Genomic DNA, 20788 nt, shown 5'->3' on the forward strand with positions numbered 1-20788 from the left:
GAGCGTCCTTTGTCCTTGCACCATGAGGCTGATAAAACAAATTCTGGGATTTACATCCCCTCAACCCATGCAAGATGATGACATGTAAGACTCTTCTTACAGCCCATGTTCCTTTCCTGCTTTCCACAGAAACCCGAAAGGACCAAAGTGGGATGTAGGTCTCTGGAGAAGCACCCAGGCTGCTGCTCCCATGCAGCATCACCATGGCAGTCAGCACCCCTACAGTGGGGCCACCACTCCCCAGAACCACCTCTTGTGCTCCTGCAGTGACATTCCTGGCATGAGGCAGCAGGAACGGAGCTGAGCACACTGCCACCAAGCTGGGACAACAAAACCCAGGGCAGGGAAACAGCAGTGCCTGGCAGGCACCGAGCTGGACCGGGGCTCCTCGTAAAGACCAAAGGCATCTGCGGCCCTGCTGCCCTCCACGCTGTGGGCCAGCTGCAGAAACCTGTAGGTTTGGGCTCACCGAGGGCAGAGGGACCCACAGTGGGCCTCAGCACAGCACGATCAACCTTCCCCTGCTCTCAGCTCCACCGCAGCCCCTCGCCCATCCATGCCTCCAGTTCCATCCGAGCGCTCCCCTTCATCTCAGCCCAGCGGCCGCAGCGCCGTCCCTCACCCGCGGCGGTGCCCCCAATTCCATCCCAGCCCCACGGCTCCATCGCATTTCCTCAGCTCCTCTGCAGTTCCTCGGCTCCATCCCTCCCCTCGCTGCCGACTCCCGGGACCAGGGCTGCAGTTTTCTGCATTTCTAATGTTAACGGGCTCCTGCGGATCCCGTTCCCCGTCGACGCCGGGTACGAACCCCCCCGAGCAGCGCCCGCCCCCGCCCGCCGCTCCCGGCAGAGGCCGCGGGCGGAGTCCCCGGCCCTGCGCAGGCCCGGCCGCGACCACCATCGCTGCGGGGCCGGGGCCGGGGCCGGGGCCGGGCCGGGCCGGGCCGGGGGCGGCTGACGAGCGTGCCCCGTTCGCTCCCTCCCCTCCCGGCCCGCCCGGCCCCCGCAGCCCCGGCAGCCCCGCGCAGGCCGCGCCCGGCCCCCCGCGCCCCCGGCCCCGCCGCTGCAGGGCCCGCAGCGATCCCGGGCTCGTGGGCAGGGCCGGGCCGGGCTCCGCCGGGCCCCGCGGGCGGCAGCGGGCGCAGGTGCAGCGACGGTGGGGACAAAGGCGGCGGCGCGGCTCGCTGCCCCGCTGCCGGTGCCCCGCTCGGTGCCCCGCTCGGGGGCCGGCTGCCGGTGCTCACCCTCGATGGAGATGACGTGCTCGCGGATCTGGCTCTGCAGCGCCAGGTCCTCCACGCGTTCGATGAGGTCGTAGATCGCGTAGATATTGGGGTGCACGGACTCGAAGCGCCCGATTTCGGCGCGGATCGCGGCCGAGTTGGAGAGCCCGAACTGCGGCGGGGGCGGCCCGCCGGGCTGCGGCCCCGAGGGCCCGGGCACGGGCACCGGCACCGGCCCGCCCGGCGCCGCCAGGCTCTGCTGCTGCCCGGGGCTCTGCCCGGCGCCGCCCGGGAAGTTCATCGCGGCGGCGGCAGGGCCGGTCAGCGGCGCGGGGCTCCGGGCAGCCGCTGCATGGCCGCAGCCGCGTCCGTCCGCGGGTCCCCCGGGCTCCGCCGCCGCCCCCGCCCGCCTCCCGCTCCGCCCCGCCCGCGTCAGCGGGACCGGCCCCGCGGCGGGCGGGGAGCGGGCGGAACCGGGACTGGGGAGGGGGAGAGGGGGCCCTGGGATCCGGAGGGGGAGCGGGGGACTGTCGCTGCGCGGTCCTGCCCCGCTCCGCCGCGGCCCCTGCCCGCCCGGCACCGCGGTGACGGGAACCTGCCCCCGTGCCCGGCCCTCGCCTGGGTACGAGTGTCGGCCGCCGTCCCTCCATCCCACCGCGGCCACCCCGGGACACTGTTCTGCGGCTGCCGGTGCCCATGGGCCCCCCAGGAGGATTCCCGCACCCCGGCCTGGAGACCCCTGTGCCAACCTGGAGACCCTTGTGCCAGCCTGGAACCCCCCTGTGCCAGCCTGGAACCCCCCTGTGCCAGCCTGGAGACCCCTGTGCCAAACTGGGAACCTCCTGTGCCAGCCTGGGAACCCCCCTGTGCCAGCCTGGAGACCCCTGTGCCAAACTGGGAACCTCCTGTGCCAGCCTGGGAACCCCCCTGTGCCAGCCTGGAGACCCCTGTGCCAGCCTGGAGACCCCTGTGCCAGCCTGGGAACCCTCCTGTGCCAGCCTGGGAACCCCCCTGTGCCAGCCTGGAGACCCCTGTGCCAGCCTGGGAATCCCCCTGTGCCTCCGCCTGCGTTTCAGAGGTAATTTCGTCGTTAATCACCCCAAGGTCATTAATGAAGCTGTGGAACATGACCGGTCCCAAGAAGTTCCTGGGAGCCCAGCAGCTGCTGCCCCACTGTGGTGGGGTCTCCTCCCTGGTCACCCCCTGCCCACAGGCTGCTGCCACCCTGCTCATCTGGCCGCTCCAGGCTGGTGAGGGCTGGTGCCATGGTGGAACTAGCCAGGGGACCAGCATGGTGACAGTGCAGCCGTCTCAGGGGATGCCTGTTGGATAGGGACTGTTAACACCCCTCCCGTTGTGCCCATGCCTAAAACAGCTTGCATGGGGTGACCTGGGCCACAGGAAGGCTCTGGCTGGGCACAGAGCTGGCAGCCCCTGGCAGCACCATGGGACCCAGTGCAGGTCACTGGGGCATCACTGGGGATTAGCTGAAATCTTCCAAATGCCTGAGAAACATAAAAAACCAGGATCATGGCCCCTGGCAGATTAAATGAGAAAGTGGCATCTGGGAGAGAAGAAGGAACAGAAAGGTGAGCAGCTGTGAGAGAACCAAGATTGCAATGGATTTCTCCCTGGGTCCCACTGGGACCAGTCATGCTGGGCAGCAATGCCCCAGTGCCAGAGGGGCTCAGGGGGCAGCTGGGGCCTTGTTCCTACCCTCTGCCCTTCTCTGGATGATGGTGGGAAGGGTCAGAGGAAGAGGAGGAGGAAGGCAAGGAGGAAGAGAACAGCAAGGAGGAGAAGGAGGAAGAGAGATCTCTAGGAAGTTTCCAAATGCCTCCCGGCTCCGGAATCCTCTGTGACTCGGCACTAGGTGCTGGGGTGTGTGGGTGGGAGAAGCACCTCCCTGCCCTCTCCCCCTCCCTCTTATGCCCTTCCGGGATTCCTTGAGTGCGTCCCAGCCACCTCTGCCACAAGAAGGGGTTTATTAGAAAACTGTTGTGAAGGCTTTTTGAAAGCATTTAGAAAATCTGTATCTGCTGCAGCACCAGGCTCCCCTCGCCCTGCATGCTCCCCTCACCTACACACTCACCCAAGGCTTCCAAAGGTCTTTGAAAGATCCGTGAGTCGCAGATCTGCTCAGCAGGAGCTTCCCTACGTGTCTGAGGGCATTAAATGCACGTGGGCTATGCAGGGCCATCCCACCACCCCAACACAACAGTGCCTGCCCATGCAATGGCCTTTCTCCAGCCTATTTTTTGTTTGGGTCCCTTGGTCCTTGCTCATGGCTTTTTTCTCCATCTTCTGCCATTATCATCATCATCATCATCATCATCCCAGAATGGTTTGGGTAGAAAGGGACCTTAAAGCCCAACCAGTTCCACCCCCTGCTGCAGACAGGGACACCTTCTAGCAGACCATGTTGTCCCCTAACCCTAACCCCCTCCAACCCAGCCTTGAACACTTCCAGGAATAGGGCAACCACAGCTTCTCTGGGCACCCTGCACCAGGGCGTCAGCACCTTCACAGGGAAGAATTTCTCCCTAGTATCCCATTAAAGCCTGCCCTCAGTCAGTTACTGCATAAACATTTATAAATTGTCTCCATTTCGGCACCTTTGAACATCCAAACACCCCATGTGCAGCCACCTCCCCTGTGTCACCCCCTCGGTCAGCGATTCCAGGATTTATCCCTGGTGAGGGATGGGAGCTCTTGCCTCCGTCACCCTCACCTGGCTGAGGCAGAGGTGGCTTTCCCCTGACAGGTGGGCTCTGCCACCCCCATATTCCCTCCTCCCTCCTCCTCTTCTTTCTCCTCCTTTTCCTGCTGCTCCTCCTCCTTCTTATCTTCCTCTTCTTCCTTCTCCTCCGGCAGAGATAGGCGATTCCCCCCCTGCAGCCCCAGCTGCTCGTCCCCCACATGGGCATTTACAGACTGCCCTGAGCTGACAGCTCGGGTCTCCTCGGGCCACCAGAGTCCTCCAGCACCGGGGATCCCCTGTGTCCCATGGCACCACCTCTCTGGAACACAGCAGGACACAAGGATGGGATGGGACACAGGAGGACACTGGGATGGAGCATCGCCCAGCCCTGTCCCTGCCAGCCCCTGGGACCCCCCAGTCAGCACTGGGGCCAGTACTGGAGAGCTGGAGCCCGGAGTGGTGCAGGGGAGCAGAGCAAACAGATGGAGCTGGGGTTTAGCAAAGGGATGGGAAAACCCAGGAGAGAAGTTCAATATGCTGAAAAGGCAGGAGCGGGTGGGGATCAGCCGAGGCTTTCAGGAGCAAACATTCCCTCAGGGATGGCAAACCACCTGCCCTCTGCAGACACAGGCCACTTGAAGATGTGAACTGCTTTTCAGGATGGATTTCACCCTCATATCCTGAACTTTCTCTGCTCCATCTGCAGCACTTCCATCTGACTGCAGTTTGTGAGTGCCTCAAACCGGTGCCGCTGCCAAGAGGAGCTGCCACCTCCTCTACTCCCTCCTCCTCCTTCTCCTCTTCCTCCTCCTCCTTTTCCTGCCGCTGTTCCCACCTCAAGACCAGCCACCCTGGTATCTATGGTGCCCATGGCAGAGGGGTGGAACAGGATGGTGTGAAGGTCCCTTCCCACCCAAACCATTCCATGACACCAGACAGTGCCAGAGCCCATGTGGGGCAGCAGGAGGGTCCCCACAACAGACCCCCAATGTCCACCCAGGATGCAGAGCTGAGGAGCAGCAGCCCCAGAACAGAGCTGAGGCCAAGGCCCAGAGCTGAGCTTCAGTCAGTGTCCAAGCAAAATGGGCAGAGAGGGGGGTCCAGGGGGCTCTCCAGGGCTTTACGGCTTCTCAGTGCACTGGGACACTCTGAGGTGTTTGATCACTCTTGCAATAAAAACCGGGGCTTTCTTTCTCTGGGGATGTCTCTGTTGGGAGAGCTGAGGGCACAGCTGGGGGACACTGCTGGGGACACTGCTGGGGACACTGCTGGGGACACTGCTGGGGACACCGCTCCTCTTTCCCAGGCTAAGGGGAGCAGGAAACTCCATCTATCTCTGGGAGGCTCGGGCTGCCCGTCCCGTGCACCCAATAGATTTGTGGCTCCTGTTCCCAAATGCATCGGCACTTTGCTGCATGGCAGCACTGGTTCGGAGGGAGGGAGGTGTTTAATGCCACCCTCCAGTGACAGGGACTGTTCTCTCTGGGCTGGGGATCAGCCAGCAGCTTTCCCCAGAATAGCTGCAGCTCTTTAATCTCACTCTGGAGCAAGGAGGTACCAGCTCCAGCGTTAATCCCATCCAGATCCGCACCATGCAGCTGTCAAATGGCAAATCCAAAATCCACTGCTGAGTGGCTGGAGCATCCCTCTGTGTCCCTGCCACGAGGCTCTGGGCAGCTCTGGGTGCGGAGCAGAGAGAAGCAGAGTGTCCCACCCAGAGGTCACATCCCCTCGTTGTGCCAAGGACACAGCATGGCTGCTGGCCTCAGGGGGTGACCAGAGCTCACAGGACCATGGCTGGCTGTGTCCTTTGTTGTGACCTACCGTGATGCCATCGGCCATCTCAGACCACCCCGTGCATTTTGGTGACAGCTGGGACATGTTCCACTCCAGGTGTCCACCTGCACATTGAGGGGCTCTGAATCCTCTTCTGGGCTGGGCTGGGTGGGTCCCATCAGCACTGCCTCCCCATGAAGCAGGGACATCACAGGGTGGACATCTATGGCTGGGGTGGTGTTCCAGTGTCCCCAGTGCCCCACTGGGGCAGAATCCCTCTGCCACCCTTCTCTGGTCACAAGCCTGGAGGAGCTGGACTGTCCAAATATGTGGGCTTTGGGAAAAGAGGCTGAAAATGGAAGAAGGTGGATTAAACCCCACTGGGGACTGTGGAGGTCCTGAACAGAGCTCAGGGTCAACAATCCCCTCAAGGCCTGTGGGACAGGAGGAGAATCAGCCAGCAGGTCACAGGGGAGACCACAGGGAGGAACACTGAGGAAAGGTGAAATGGTGAGTAAAGAGGAAACAGAAGGAGGGGACCATGAACCTTGGCAGAAACACAATGGGACAGCCCTTCTCATGAAAATGTTTTCCCCAATATCCAACATAAACCTCCTCTGGCACAGCTTGAGGCTGTTTCCACTTGTCCTGTCCCTTGCTCCTTGAGAGCAGAGCTTGACGCCCAGCTATCGTGTCAGGGAGTTGTGCAGAGCCAGAAGGTCCCAGGCTGAGCCCTTTCCCTGCTCCCTCAGCTGCTCCCGGTGCTCCAGCCCCTTCCCCAGCTCCATTCTTTGCTCTGGACACGCTGGAGCTCCTCAGGGTCATCTTTGTCCTGCGGGGCCCAAGCCTGAGCTGAGGTCTCAGCAGTGCCTGCCTGGGACGGGCACTGCCCTGCTGCTCCTGTGCCGAAGGAGGCTGGAGCTGCCCATCCCAGCCCCAGCGGGGCAGAGCTGCGGGAAGGGGCTGGGACACCTTTGGGTGTCGATGTCTGGGGGCCTGGGACCAGCTCACCACTGCCTGCAGAGCCCAGACAGGACAGGGGGTTCCCAGCTCCAGAACTGGCCATCGCTTTCCAGCACCAGCCTTCCAGGAGAACATGGAAAAATCCAAGGGATTCAGAGCAGCCCTGGGCAGGACAACACGAACGCTCCCTGGTTCCTCAGCAGCAGATTGAAGGAGCACAACCTGCTCAGCCTTCCTGGGAAACTGAAGGTGACTGGATGACACTGGGGAAGGACTTCCAGGTGAATATTAAACAGCTTCTTAATCGAGGCAGGGAGGATGGAAAAGTCTAACTCTCTGGGAGCTGAAGCCAGACAAATCCACAGTGACAACCAGACACCGGATTTATCAGGGAGAGGATGAACCGCTGGATAAACCCTCAAATCTGAGTAGACACAACCCCTCCAGCAGTGGATTCAGGCTCGTTCCAACATTGGGAAGGGATAAATCCTGGTTCTCTGCCTGCACGGATCAGTCATGGTTTAAATCTGCTGCTGCTGTCGCGTCCGTTGCTCTGACAGCCCCGGGATGCGCTGGGCACCTCAGCAGCTCCAGGCTGGAGACGCGTTTTGTCTTCCTTGGAGGTGTGATCCCCCACCTGCAGCCCTTCCTTCCCACCCAGAGGCAGCTCCCACACAGAATCCCAGGATGGAAATCATGAATTCCCTCCTGGGAGGCTCAGCAGGAAGGGGCTGCCCTGGCACACTGATGCCTCCTGCTTTTATCCTGATTTCCTCCTGACATTTTCCCAGGAGAAATAATATGGAGGATAAAATCCTCATGATCTTATTCCAGGAAATGTCAGTGCCATGCCAGCGAGGGACCTGTGGAGAGGACACCATGGGGACAGGGGGCATTGTTTCCCAGAATTTCTATCCACAATTGTCCTTTGTGGGAGGGTCAGTTTGTTCCCATCTCCCCCATCACTGTTGCTGTATTTCCATGGTTGGACCTCTTCATCAAAAAGCAAGAATTTTTTACATAAAACTAAGAACTTTTCACTTAAAATTTAAGAATCTTATACTTAAAATGAGCAATTGCTAGCCTAAAATTAAGACCTTTTCACCTAAAATTAACAATTTTTTACTTAAAATTAATATTTTTTCACCTAATATAAAAGATTTAATGTCAACCTGCAAGTGGCTTTGGGCACTCCTGGGGATTCACAGCTCCAGAATCACTGTGGGTAGAAAACTCTCAGAAATGCCTGAGCCCACCCACCCTCAGCATGGCCACGGCCACCACTGCCCATGTCCCCAAGTGACACATCCTCAGCAATTTAAACCTGGGAGTACCTACAGTATCTGGGAGTGACTGGAGCCATGCTGGGGGTGACAGGTAGCAACTGGAACTACACTGGGGACAAATGGCATCATACTGGGGTTAACTGGGTTCATACTGGGAATTAGACTAGGAGCAACAGAAACCATACTGGGAGAGGCTGCGCCATGCTGGGGTAATACTGTGACCATACTGGAAGTGTCTGGGAACATATTTCATGTTACTAGAACAGTGCCGGGAGTGTCTAGGAGGGGCTGGAAGTAGCCGGGAGTACACCGGGAGTGGCCGGCGCCGGGCCGGGACTACAACTCCCGGCGTGCTCCGCGCGGCGACCACACCCCCGTTATGGCTCCTACAGTCAGGACTACATGTCCCATCGCCCCCCGCGCCCGGCCGGAAGCGGCGCGATGGCGGCCCGAGCCCGGCCCGGTGCGGCCGTGGCCCCGGCCCCGGTGAACCGCGGCCCCGCGGGCTGAGGCCGCGCCCGCCCGGTAGCCGCCCCCCGGTCCTGCCACCGCCATGGCGCTCATCGAGGGCGTCGGCGATGAAGTGACGGTGCTGTTCGCGCTGCTGCTGGCGGCCGCCGTGCTGGGGCTCGCCTGGGCCTCCACGCGCGCTCCCGAGCCCGCGGCGCCGCCGACCGAGGCGGCTCCGAGCACGGCCCCCGCCGAGCGCAAGGCCCCGACCCCGACCCCGGCCCCGGCCCCCGCCGAGGGAGCGGCGGGCTCCGATGAGGCGGCGGGGCTGCGGCAGCGGAGCCCTCCCGCGGCCACCGCCGAGGGCCCCGCCGAGCCCACGCTGCTGCTGCGGCTCAAGTTCCTGAACGACACGGAGCGCCTGGCGCGGGTGCGCCCCGGGGACACCGTCGGTGCGCTCAAGAGGTGAGGGGGGACGGACACGGGCGACTCGTCCCGGCTCAGGGGTCGCCGGACCCTGCCGGGCGTCCCTCCCCTCCCCGCAGCACCCAGGAGGGGACAGCGGTGTCCCGGGGCAGGTGGCCTGTGCCCGGCTACCTGCGCCTGGCCCTGGCGGGGTCGGGGGACAGCCCGTGCTGGCAGGTGGCACCTGGCGGGGTCGGGGGACAGCCCGTGCTGGCAGGTGGCACCTGGCGGGGTCGGGGGACAGCCCGTGCTGGCAGGTGGCACCTGGCGGGGTCGGGGGACAGCCCGTGCTGGCAGGTGGCACCTGGCGGGGCTGATGGGCACACGCACGCTCGGGTCCGTGGGCACGGCGGGAGGGTGACGATGGCAGGGGGTGAACGGAGGGAACTGTCCTGGCAGGCGACAGCTGGGACAGGCACAAGTGTGTGGGGTCAGGGTGGGCAGAGTCACAGGATGGGGATGAAGAAACTGACCTGGCGAGTGACACTTGGGGTGGCTGATGGCGACACAGACTCGGCTGCGCGGCTGGGGAGAGCTCGGGGTGGGCACAGTCACGGGAGGTGGGGCAGAGGGGCCTCTCCTGTCAGCACCGTGACCCCTGTCCCTTCTCCTCCAGGACATACTTCCCCGGGCAGGAGCAGCAGGTGCGGCTGATCTACCAGGGGCAGCTGCTGCGTGACGATGCCCAGAGCCTGGCGGGGCTGCACCTGGGCCACCTGAGCGTCCTGCACTGTCACCTGTCCCCGCCCAGTGTGACCCCCACTGCCCCCGGCACCCCTGGTCCCCGCAGCCCCGCGCCCGCAGCACTGGGCGTGGGCAGCCTGGCGCTGCCGCTCTTCGTGCTGCTGCTGGCCCTGCTCTGGTACCTGCAGCTGCAGCACCGCCACGTCTTCACCGCCACCGCCACCACCTGCCTGGCCGGCCTCACCCTGCTCGTCACCTTTGTGGCCTTCGCCATGTACCGCAGATAGCGCAGCCCAGACCAGCGCCTGGGACACGGGGGACCTAGAACCGCACCCGGGACACTTCCAGCCTGCCCAACCCACCTGGGACACGGAGGGTTCTGCATTCAGCCCACTCAGCATACCGGGGGCACGTGGGGCCTGCCCACGCACTGGGAGCGGGGAACTGGGCCCTGCTCTGTGTCCCCCAGGAGCCCCGAGCAGGTGCCCACCCACCCGGCACGCAGGGGCTGTTGCAGGAGCTGGGGCTCAGCTACCTCGTGGGGGTCCCGGTGCCCCCTGTCCCTGCATGGAGCATTTCCCCAGCCACTCTGTGTAGAAGCTCCTCGGGTGGAGTCGTGCCCGAGCTGGTGTCCGTGCCTGAGGAGGGACGTGAGCCCTGGGGTGCCGAGGGTCCCGGTGCCGGCGGGATGCGCTCCTGAGGTCCCTGTGCCGGGGGAGGATTTGTGCCCCCAGGTAGACCCGGTGCCGGGAGTGGCTGCACGCCCCAGTGTCCCGGGGGGTTCCGATGCTGTGTTGGGGGGTCCCACCCCCCGCCGCCGTTCCGATTAAAGCGGAAAGACTGTGACCGGCCGTGGAGTCCCGGCTGTGCTGCGCCGTGCCTCGGGAAGGGGGGCGGTGGGGGAACGGCCCGGGGGGCGGGGCTCCGGGAGGGGCGGGGCTCCGGGAGGGGCGGGGCTCCGGGAGGGGCGGGGCTCCGGGAGGGGCGGGGCTCCGGGAGGGGCGGGGCTCCGGGAGGGGCGGGGCCTGGCAGCTCCCGCCGAGCGCTCCGCAGGGCCGTAGCGCGCCTGCGCTCGCGGCACCGCCCCGCTCTGAACGGAGCTCTCGCTCATTGGCGGAGGCGCGGCGCTGATTTGCATGCGGCGCGTGCCGGCTCCGCCCCGGAAGTGCCGCGCGTGGGGCGGGGCTGCAGGAAGATGGCGGCGGGGCTGCGCTCCCGGGCCGTGCCCGTGTCCCGGCGGCGCTGAGCGGCGGCGGTGGCGGCGGGACCGAGCGGCCGCCAGCGCCATGTACGGCCGGGCTGGGCCGGGTCTGGCCGGATGGGGGGGCAGGGAATCCCGTCGGGGGTCCAGGGAGGGCCCGGTGCCGGTGGAGGTCGGGGTATGCCCGGGAGAGGGGCGGGTGCTGTGGGGCGGGGGACACCGGGCAGGCCGGAGGTGCCGGCAGCACGGGGCCGGGCGGGATGTGGGCCCAGCCGGGGCGGTGGGCCCGATGCCGGGGAGCAGTGCGGGCGGGGCAGTCCGGGGGCGGGGATCCCGGTGGCTGTGGGGAGTGCCTGCCGGGTCGGGGAGCGGCTCCGGCCGTCCCGCGTTCCTCCGCTCATCCCCCGCCGCTCTGTCCCGCAGGGTCCTCCGGAGCCGCGGAGCCCCCCGCGCCGCGCCGCCCCCGCCATGCTGTGCCCGCTGCTGTGCCCATGGCTCCGCGCTCTGACCCGGGCGGGCCCGCGGGGCCCGGCTGCCCGTGAGCGCCGCGGTGCCGCGATGTTCCCCGCCTGCTGCTGCGCCGGCAAGGCCAGGCCGCGGCTGCTGCTGCCCCTGGACCCCTACGGCCATGGGCTGCTGCCCGCCGTGCACCCGGACGGTGGCCGGGGCCGGGCCCACGGCAAGAGGAAGAGCTGGAACTTCATCCATGAGAAGATGAGCTACGACACCTTCTTCACCATGAAGCGGCTGATCGAGCGCTCGCGCAGCGTGGGCGAGGTGCTCCGCTGGGTCACGCAGAACCCGGGCAAGGTGTCGGCCAGTCACTACCCCATAGCGCTTCACAAGCTGGGGCAGCTCCTGCAGCAGCAACCGGGGCCGCCCATGGGGGCTGGGGACAGCCGCGGGCCCGCGGGGCAGGTGCTGGAGCAGCCCGAGTTCCATGTGCTGTGCCAGGCCATCGTCAGTGGCTGCGCCAAGTTCGACAACTTCAGCATCGTCAACTGCCTGTACGCAGCGGCCGCGCTGGGTGAGCCACCCCGGGGATCTCAGACAGGGTGGGGAGCGCAGCGCTGCCACAGGGGCCAGGGCCCGGGTTTGTAGGGATTTATGTAGTGCTGCATTTGTGGCAGACAGAGCTGTGACCACGGGGGGCTCTGGTCAGGGGGCAGGAGGGCTCAGGGGGCTCAGCTCAGCAGGGATGCTCTGCTCCTCCAGGGCAGGAGGGCTCAGTGTCCCTAGCAGACCAGGAGATCGATGCTGGGCAGCCCTGCCTGGCAGGATGTGTATCAGCCACTCCTGGGCCGTGTCTAGGTCCAGCTTGAGTTCCAAGCCCTGAAAACCCAGAAGCACCTGAGCACCAATGGGGGAGATCATGGGTTTGGCTGAACTCCTGGAGGGCACAAGCCCCGTGTTGCTGTGTGGGAGAGAGCATTTGAGGTAGTTGGGTTCCTGTGCAGCTTCCTTGGGGTGCTGCAGAGCTGAGAAGGCTGCATCCTGAGGAGCTGTGTTCCAGGGAAGGCTGCATCCCAGAGGCTTCTCCTTCTGTGTGCCAGGGTCACCCTGCAAGTCCTCCTCTGTGAGGAAAGGGATGGCGTCTACATCCAAAAAGGAGTGGGCAGCAGGGGGAATCTTCCCCTCTGCCCCACTCAGGTGAGGCCCTACCTGCATTGCTGCTTCCAGCCCTGAAGTGAAACAGCAGAAAGACATGGAGCAAGCCCAAGGGAGGCCACGGAGATGCTCCAAGAGCTGGAGAGGGTCTTTGAACAAGGACCGGGAGGGACAGGACAAGGGGGAATGGTTTCCCACTGCCAGAGGGCAGAGTTAGATAGAATTGTGGGAACGAATTCTTCCTTGAGAGGGTTAGGAGGCCCTAGCACAAGCTGCTTAGAGAAGCTGTTGCTGCCCCATCCCTAGAAGTGTTCCAGGCCAGGTTGGGCGGGGCTTGGAGCAACCTGGGATAGTGGAAGGTGTTCCTGGTCATGGCAGGAGGTTGTAACTGGATGATCTTTAAGGTCCCTTCCAACCCAAACAGTTCCAGGATTCCAGGATCTGGCGGGTGCCTGCCCTCCTGCCCGTGGCTCCCCCCATCCTGGTCTCGATCCGTTCCCTGCAGCCTTCCTGGGCCAGGGCTCGGTGGAGCCGCCCGGCCGGGGTTGATGCAGTAACTCGAGCCCCTGCCGGGGGTGGGGGGCCGGTTCTGCCCGTCCCCAGCCCGGCGGCGCCGGGTGTTGACACTGAGCCGGAGCTGCCGGTGCCGCTGCCCTCAGCAGGCTCCCCATGCTGGGCCCCCCTCAGCTCTGCTGTGCCCCCCACTTTGTTCTGCCCCCTTGTCCCTCATTAACACAAACTCCAGCTTTCTTTTGAGACCTTTTTACGGAACAAAGCGGCTGCTCGGACCAATTGTTCACGTTCCCCCTCCTGAGTTCTGATTAACGATAACCCGCAGTGACTCGCCCTGCGCTGCCCTGCGGCCTGTGCCCGCCCAAATCCTGGGGTGATGGGGAACTCCAGGCCCCCCCAATGCTCTTTGCCTCTGCTGAGGAGATCCCTCCTGACAGCCAAAGCACGGAGCCTGTGCCAAGGCCTGGATAACACGTCCTGAGCTGCAGGGAAGTGTTTCCCTGGGAGCCAGGTTGCACAAGCTGTAGCTGAGCTGGGAAACAGGAGAAGGTCAAAAAAGCCAAAGGATTAGTCCCTGTTGGAACAAACAGGGTTTAGTTTGGTCACATGGAATGTCACAGTTGTTTTCCAACCCCAACTTTTTGAGGTGAGTTGTTTGAGTGTCTAGAGCCCCTGGAAGTGCTCCAGGCCAGGTTGGATAGGGCTTGGAGCAGCCTGGTCTAGTGGAAGTGTCCCTGCCCGTGGCAGAGGGCTGCAACTGGATGGGATTTAAGGTTCCTTCCAACCCAAAACACTCTGAGATTTTGGGATTCTATGAGTAATATGTCTTTGAAATGTTTGAGACTTAATGAACTTTGCTACTGCAGGTGAGCTGCAGGGCTCCCATTCCAGTGGGATGGGTGGGAATGACCCGCAGCTCCATGCAGTGTTTTCCATGGTGCAGATGCTCTGATGTTCTGCTGGTGCTTTGCGTTCCCCTCCTTTCCTTTCTCGGTTTGCTCACTGATCCAGCACATCCATCCAGTCGTGGCAGTGGCCTCCTGCCCAAGCTAAGGAGGTGGTTGTGCCGTGGAGCTGAGGTGTGTCCATGGGGCTGAGCCATGCCCAGGATCTGAGCCGTGCCTGTGCCCGTTCCTCCCGCAGGGCTGCCCGGGGAGTCGCCGCTCGTGCGGGTGCTGGAGGACGAGTCCCGCAGCCGCCTGGGTCGCTTCAACCAGAAGGACGTGTCGATGGTGTTCAGCAGCGTGATGCGGCTGCACCCCTCCAGCCCCCACCCGCTGGTCGAGTCCTGCCTCAGCAGCCTGGAGCGGCACCTGGAGAAGGAGCGGCACCCCCAGACCCTCTTCCTGCTGCTCTCCTACTACCGGCTGCGGGCACAGGCTCTGCAGGGCCACGCGGCCTCCGACCAGCAGCTCATCAACAACCGCAAGATCCTGCGCTTGGTGCGGCACACGCTGGGCCAGGTGAGCGCCATGAGGGAGCACGAGCTGGCGCTGCTGGACGAGATGCTGGCCCTGTGTGCCCAGGAGGCCAACAACAAGGCCTTGGAGGCCATCTTCAGCTCCCAGCTCTTCTACGAGAACCGGCAGGAGCGCTTCATTCGCAGCATGGCAGGTGAGGGGTGCCCAGGTGGGGTCCAGCACTGCCACCCGCATTGGGGGTGCAGCGCTCTGGTCAGGAAGAGAACATGGGGGCCTCTGGCCGGGTGGGGGGGCAGCCTCACAGATGCCTTCTTGGGCCTTGGGGATGTTTGGGTGGTGACAGCCTCAGGCTGGGAGTTCCCCCGTTCCTTTAGGGACTGGGAGGGACCAGGAGCCTCCTGTTCCTTCAGGGACTGTTTTCCCACAGTGCCTCCAGGCTGGACGCAGTTTTGGTGGGGTTTTGCAGAAGGGCACACCTGTGCACATTCCAGCTGTGCTCCATCTGTCCCTTCTGGCTGTGAGTGAAAGGAATCTGCCTCAGCCTCTCACCTGACCAATACCTGAGGGTTTTTAGGAGCTGCCTGGCTTTTGAGGTTTTTGGGAGTGGTGCTACTGTGCAGTCCTGTCCTCCCACTTGCCTGGGCTGTGGTGGCTGCAGAGGACCTGGGGTGGGGACAAAGCTGGCCCCTGTGACGGCCCCCATGCTGTGTTGGCTCGGCAGAGTGGCTGCCCCGGAAGGCAGAGAACCTCACCCCCTACACCATGGCCCTCATCGCCAAGTACGTGGCACGGCACCGGCTGCGTGAGCCACGGCTGCTTGACACCATCGCCAACTTCCTGCTGAAGCGCGGAGAGCAGCTCGACAGCAAGGTGAGCACTCACCTCACCTGTGGGGTCACCTCCATCTGTGGGCTCACCTGGGCAGAGGAGCCATGGCCCTTCTCCATCATGATGGGGCATTCCACGGGACCAGGGGCCATGCCCCAGTCCTGGTGGGTTCTGAGCTCCCCTCTCTTCATGGCACTGGGCAGGTGGCCCTGACCTGTTCCTTGTCCCACCCCGGCCCCACAGTGCTCTCTTTCCACAGGTGATCCAGAAGTTGGTGTTTCCCTTCAGCCGGATGAACTACCGCCCCTCCAACCACGGCGAGCTCTTCCCCAAGCTGGAGGCCATCTTAGAGCAGAAGGCTGGCAGCTCACCACTGGCCACCGTCAACATCCTCATGTCCATGTTCCAGCTCAGCCACTTCCCACAGACTGTCCTGCACCAGGTCTTCTCCCCAGGCTTCATCACCAATGTCATGAGTACGTGGGGCCGTTGCTGGGGTGCTCCCAGCTGGGCTAGGGGTGGTCCCCAGCAGCAGGGCTGGGTGAGGGGCTGCCCGCTGTGGTGGGCTCCATCTCGGCTGCCCCCGCAGGCAGCCCCTACGCGCTGATCGTGCGCCGGTACCTGTCGCTGCTGGACGCGGCCGTGGAGCTGGAGTTCCGGGAGTACAGCGGGCCCCGCCTGGACCCGCGCTACCGCGTCCTCATGTTCGAGCACGCCCTGACCGCTGACGAGGCCAACAGGAAGTACAGGTGAGGGGGCAAGGGGGAGCACCCCTCTGCTGTCCCTCGCAGTGGGGACAGGGCATCTGGCGCCTGCTCTGGCACATGGTGCCAGAATGATGGCCCCTGTGGCAGCTCCAAAGCCTGTGGGGTAGCGCTCTAGAATCACAGAATAGTTTAGAATTGCAGAATTGTTTGGGTTGGGAAAGCCTTGAAGACCTCAGTGGAGAAGAGGTGATATTCATACAGGGAGAACTGGTTTGGAAACGCCTCCAAGTCCAGCCAGAGTTACCGGCAGTGGGGGCCAGAAGCTGGGTGCAGGGGCTTCCTTTCCAAGGCATTCTCACAGTCAGTGCACTCTGCCACTCCAGCCTCACCACACCCCAAGCATTTCAGTGGATACCACCTGCTGGAAGCTGGACGTGCAGGAGGTCAGGAGACTGGCGTACAGGTGAAGGCTTTCAGATTGACAGTGAGGAGAGCAAAAAATCAGATGAGGAAAATGCATCCTGCACATCCCATTTCCCCAGCAGGACCTGGGCAGAGGAGGAGGAGGAAGGGTGCTTGCACGAAGGGACTGGACATCTGGATGAAGATGTCATGACAATGCTGGGTGACCTAGCCCCTGAGTCCACCCGTCCCCCAGCACTGCTAAGGCCAGCACTGACCATGTCCCCAAGTACCACAGCCATGTGGCTGTTCAGTTCCCTCAGGGATGGGGACTCACCCCTGCCTTGGGCAGTGGTGCCAGGGCTCGATAGCCTTTTGGGGGGCTTTTGGTGTCCCAATACTGTAAGGAGCTTTTCTGCAAAAGGAGCTGGAGCCCATCCCCTCCTGACTCCCAACAGCAGAGCCTCCAAAACTCCAGCACTGTTCATCCCACTCCTGGGGGTTCCCATCTCCATGTTGATGTACTCAGCACCAACAGTGCTGGCAGGACACGCTAGCCCCTGCAGTGCCCCCCTGATTGTCTCCTCCTTGCAGCTACAAAGGGCTGGTGGCCGAGGCGCTGCGACAGCTGGTGGGGGAGGAATGCTACCGGCAGGACGAGGTGCTGCCCCCCGGGTACTGCACAGGTAACAGCCTGGGCTGTGGGGAGAGGGTGCCACCAGGGGCTGGGGGTGGGAGGTCATTTGGGGCAATGAGCTCTGGCTGCTTTGTCACTGCCGTCCGTGTGATACTGCCTTTGGGACAAAGCTCCCTGAGCCCTCCCACTGCAGAAAGGGGGGGGTTCCCCTGTGCCTCTGTTTGCTGGCTCAGAGTCCCAGCTGGGGTGCAGAGTTCCCGAGCCCGTGTCCCATCAGTTGCCGATGCCTGTTCTCTCTCCTGCAGACTTCCTGCTGTGGATCAACCGCTCAGGCACGGTGCTGCCTCTCTCGCGCGTTCCGGCAGCTTCCAGGGTACCCCCAGCCACGTCCCCCGTCGCCGTGTCCCTGCGCTCCAGCGTGCTCGCCCTCACCTCGGATTTGCAGGACTTTGCCCCGTTTGCTGCAGAGACGCCCAGCAGCCCCCCAGGCCCCCGGGAGAGCGGCCGGGCCGGGCGGTTCCTGCCGGCGCTCTGCCCAGCCCCGGGGGGACCCTGCTTCCAGCCCCCCTCGGACTATTACTGCGGGCTGAGCAAGGAGCCGTCCCTGGCCAGCCCGGGCAGCTCCACACTCAGCAGCCCCTCCGAGTGCCTCTCGGCGCCGCCGCCCGGCACCCCCGACTGCTCCCCCCGCACCTCCGCCACCTCCCTCTTCCAGTTCCCCATCGGCAAAATCCTGGAGGAGGAGGAGGAGGAGGAGGAGGAGGAGGCTGCCGGCTGCCCTGGCCAAGAACATGGCTGCTTCCAGGGGGAACAGGCCCAGGAGCAGCCTGAGGAGCGGAGCCCCCCAGCCAGCGAGGACAGCGGTCCCCCGCCCTCGCCGTGCCGGCCCAGCCCCAAGCGGGGGCCGGGTGAAGGGCCGCAGGGTGCCGAGGAGATCCAGAGGTACGGAGCAGGGCCACATCCCGGGCTGTGTCCCTGGCCCCCTCCAGCAGGACAGCCACCCTGGCACTGCCTTGGGCTCCTGCTTGCTGAGACACTTGGTGAGCGTGCCCAGTGCCACAGGGCACCCACAGACCCGTGTCACCACTGCCCTGGGGTGCTGGATACAGCTGTCCCTGCTGCCAGCAGGGTCTGGGGTCATTTGGGGTGCCACTTTTCAGCTGCCACGGTGCTGGGGAGCGGGGCCCATGGAGCGGGGTGGTACTGGGGTGTGGGGTGACACTGCGCTCCCCGCTGTCCCCTGTACAGGGTGGTGCTGTCGGTCAATGACAAGTGGCACTACTGTCAGAACTCCGACATCCTGGTGGGCTCCCGGGCCATGAGGGACCGGCACCTGCGGCTGCTAGGATACTGTCTGGTGCAGGTAAGTGGGGGTACCCCCACCTCCTCAGGGCCAGGGGACACAGTGGGTGATGGGCTCAGGGCTGAGAGCTGGCATCCCCTGGAAGGATGGGCCCGGAGCTGGCATCCCCAGTGTAAACACTCCTGTCCCTGTGAGAGGAAGCAGGGATGACTCATCCTCGTGTCTCCTTGCCCTCCCCCACCCCATGCAGGGCTTTTTCCATGCAGCTGGTGGGTGACACCAGCCCTGATGAAATGCAGAGACAAGGGACGGTCTGTCCTGTGAGCTGAGACCCGACCTGAGTGAGGGGAAGGGGAAGGAGAGGGTGTTCAGCCCAGGCTGGCAGACACAGCCACAGTAGCGGCACTGGGTGCGGGGCCTCGGGGTGAAATCAGATGGGGGGAACACACGTGGGTCCACGTGTGGTGACTGTGCCGAGGGGTCAGGAGGGAGGTTGGTTCACCTTCAGTGCCAGATTCTGCCTGCCCTGGTTCAGGCCCAGCTGTTCCCTGCTGAGTGCTGGGATTGGAAGAGCCCTCAGCTCTGCAGCTCCTTTGGCAAACTCCAGGTGTTGGTTTAGGATGTGCAGCTCCCACGTGATTGGTTGTGGGTGGTTTTAGCCTGAGGATGAGTCTTTCTGAGGAAAATGGCACTGGAAATGTGCCCTCAGTCCTGTTCACTCTTGCACTGCAGAGAGGACCAGGATTATAACACTGCTTCCAGTGCACCATCCCACAGCCATTCCCAAACTCTTACCTCCTGCTGCTGCCAGGCCGTGCCAGCCGCAGCTCCTCCTCATTGTAGAGCTCAGCAGCCTGGAGCCCCGTGTTTGTGCAGAGCTCCAGAGTCCTGTGACTGCTGAGGAGTCACCTGGGAGCTGCCCAGCAGCGTAGCTGGTCCGGCTGCAGGGCCAGCTCTCCCTTGAGCTGGTGTTTGGGCTGGGCTGGGTTGGCCAGGGCTGTGTCCCTCCTGCAGAAGGCACAGCAGGGACCCAGCTGAGGGGACCTTAAAGCCCATCCAGTGCCAGCCCTGCCATGGGCAGGAGCACCTCCACTACCCCAGGCTGCTCCAGCCCCGATGTCCAGCCTGGCCTTGGGCACTGCCAGGGATCCAGGGGCAGCCACAGCTGCTCTGGGCTCCTGTGCCAGAGCCTGCCCACCCTCAGAACCAGGAATTCCTTCCCAGTATCCCAGCTATCCCTGCACTCCAGCAGTGGGGAGCTGTTCCCTGTTGGTTTGTCCCTCCAGGCTTTTAACCTAAGTCCCTCTCCAACTCTCTTGGAGCCCCTTTAGGCACTGGAAGGGGCTCTAAAATGTCTCCCCAGAGCTTCTCTTTCCAGGTGTACACCCTCAGCTCTCACCTGTGGGTTGAGTGGCTTTATTCCTCCCCGGTGCTGCCAGTGGGTGTAGCATGGGTCCCAATGACCCTCAGTCCCTGCTCTGTGAGTGCTGGTGGTTCCCTCAGGGCTGTTGAACCTGCAGAGTTTTCAGCCCCCCAGACCTTGTCATCTTTCATGGAGGGTGCTGATGGGCTCAAGGGTGGGGTGAGGCTCAAGATTCTTCCCTTCATGTGCCTGCACCACCAAATCCAGGGCTGAGCTCAGGCTGGATGAGCCTGGAGCTGGACATTGCCTACACTTGCCATGCCATTGTCCACACTTCTGTCCATCCCCTCGGCAGGAACCGCGCTGCCCTCCTTCTCCAAGGAGGGATCTGCATCCTGGTTCTGTGTCCCACCAGCACAGGCTGAATGGGGCTGGGGGCTGGAGGTACCGGGGATACAGGTGGGGCAGACATGCTGTCACTGCTCTGACGCTGTCCCTGTCCCCTCACAGCTGCCCTACACAGAGCTGGAGAAGGTGAGTGGCATCGAGGAGGCCAAGCACTACCTGCGGCAGAAGCTGAGGGAGCTGCGCTTCTGAGGGCCGGATCCGGGGGGTGTGGGGGGCCAGGTGGGTGCTGCCAGCCCCTTCCCCTGTGCAGGGGGATACGGAGCTCCCCCCCATCCTGGGGGGTCAGGGGGATATGGAGATGCTCCCCATCTTGGGGGGCCAGGCTGTGGGGCCAGGCCACGGGCACCTGCTCCTGCTGTGGGGCTGGGGGAGTGTGAGATTATTTATTGCCATTATGGGGGGCCGGGGTGTGACTTGAGGGGTGCCGGGGTGGGGAGTTACTGGGGAAGGTCCCTCATGGCCCCCCTGCCCCGGCTCTGCCACTTGAGCCCAGTCTGTTGCTGCAGGGGCTGGCCTGGCCCAGGCTTCCCTGGGCACCGGGGGCTCTCCCTGTGCCTGGCACGGCTGCTGCCATGGGGCACAGGGGGCCGGGGCTTCCCTGAGCACCGGGGGCTCTCCCTGTGCCTGGCACGGCTGCTGCCATGGGGCGCTGGGTCTGGGCTTCCCTGGGCACCGGGGGCTCTCCCTGTGCCCCCAGCGCAGCTGCTGCTCTGGGGCGCTGGGCCTGGCCCGGGGGGCTGCCGTGGATTATACGCAGGGCTGGGAGTGGGTGTGCACACGGGGCTGTTCCCTGGGCCTGGAGGAGGGGGGTGTTGGGGAAGGGGGAAACTTTCCAATAAAACTGGTGAAA

At 63.6% G+C, this 20788-nt stretch overlaps 4 protein-coding genes across 5 annotated transcripts in view; 3 read left to right on the plus strand and 1 right to left on the minus strand.

Annotated features, from left to right (window-relative positions):
• Positions 1 to 1631, minus strand: part of AGAP3 (ArfGAP with GTPase domain, ankyrin repeat and PH domain 3) — a 111635-nt gene extending 110004 nt beyond the window's left edge. For both annotated transcript variants that reach the window (XM_058830584.1, XM_058830586.1), the window contains exon 1: positions 1244 to 1631. In XM_058830584.1, the coding sequence (XP_058686567.1) occupies positions 1244 to 1523 (280 nt within the window). In that variant the 5' untranslated portion in view covers positions 1524 to 1631. The remainder of the gene's footprint in view (positions 1 to 1243) is intronic.
• Positions 1575 to 5554, plus strand: LOC131576717 (nascent polypeptide-associated complex subunit alpha, muscle-specific form-like). Its single transcript, XM_058833680.1, has 3 exons — positions 1575 to 2300; positions 4630 to 5148; positions 5471 to 5554. Exons 1-3 carry the CDS (start codon positions 1575 to 1577, stop codon positions 5552 to 5554), a joined length of 1329 nt encoding a protein of 442 aa, XP_058689663.1.
• Positions 5555 to 8370: 2816 nt separating this feature from the next.
• TMUB1 (transmembrane and ubiquitin like domain containing 1) lies at positions 8371 to 10393 on the plus strand. Its single transcript, XM_058830601.1, has 2 exons — positions 8371 to 8863; positions 9480 to 10393. Exons 1-2 carry the CDS (start codon positions 8502 to 8504, stop codon positions 9832 to 9834), a joined length of 717 nt encoding a protein of 238 aa, XP_058686584.1. The 5' UTR covers positions 8371 to 8501; the 3' UTR covers positions 9835 to 10393.
• A 292-nt stretch (positions 10394 to 10685) lies between these two features.
• FASTK (Fas activated serine/threonine kinase) lies at positions 10686 to 20650 on the plus strand. Its single transcript, XM_058830588.1, has 10 exons — positions 10686 to 10835; positions 11172 to 11775; positions 14013 to 14483; positions 15012 to 15160; positions 15378 to 15594; positions 15708 to 15867; positions 16822 to 16913; positions 17170 to 17806; positions 18113 to 18227; positions 20041 to 20650. The coding sequence occupies exons 2-10, from the start codon at positions 11217 to 11219 to the stop codon at positions 20125 to 20127; spliced, it is 2487 nt and encodes an 828-aa protein (XP_058686571.1). The 5' UTR covers positions 10686 to 10835; positions 11172 to 11216; the 3' UTR covers positions 20128 to 20650.
• Positions 20651 to 20788: the final 138 nt, after the last annotated feature.

This window comes from Poecile atricapillus, chromosome 2 (assembly GCF_030490865.1).
Source record: "Poecile atricapillus isolate bPoeAtr1 chromosome 2, bPoeAtr1.hap1, whole genome shotgun sequence".
Taxonomy (NCBI): domain Eukaryota; kingdom Metazoa; phylum Chordata; class Aves; order Passeriformes; family Paridae; genus Poecile; species Poecile atricapillus.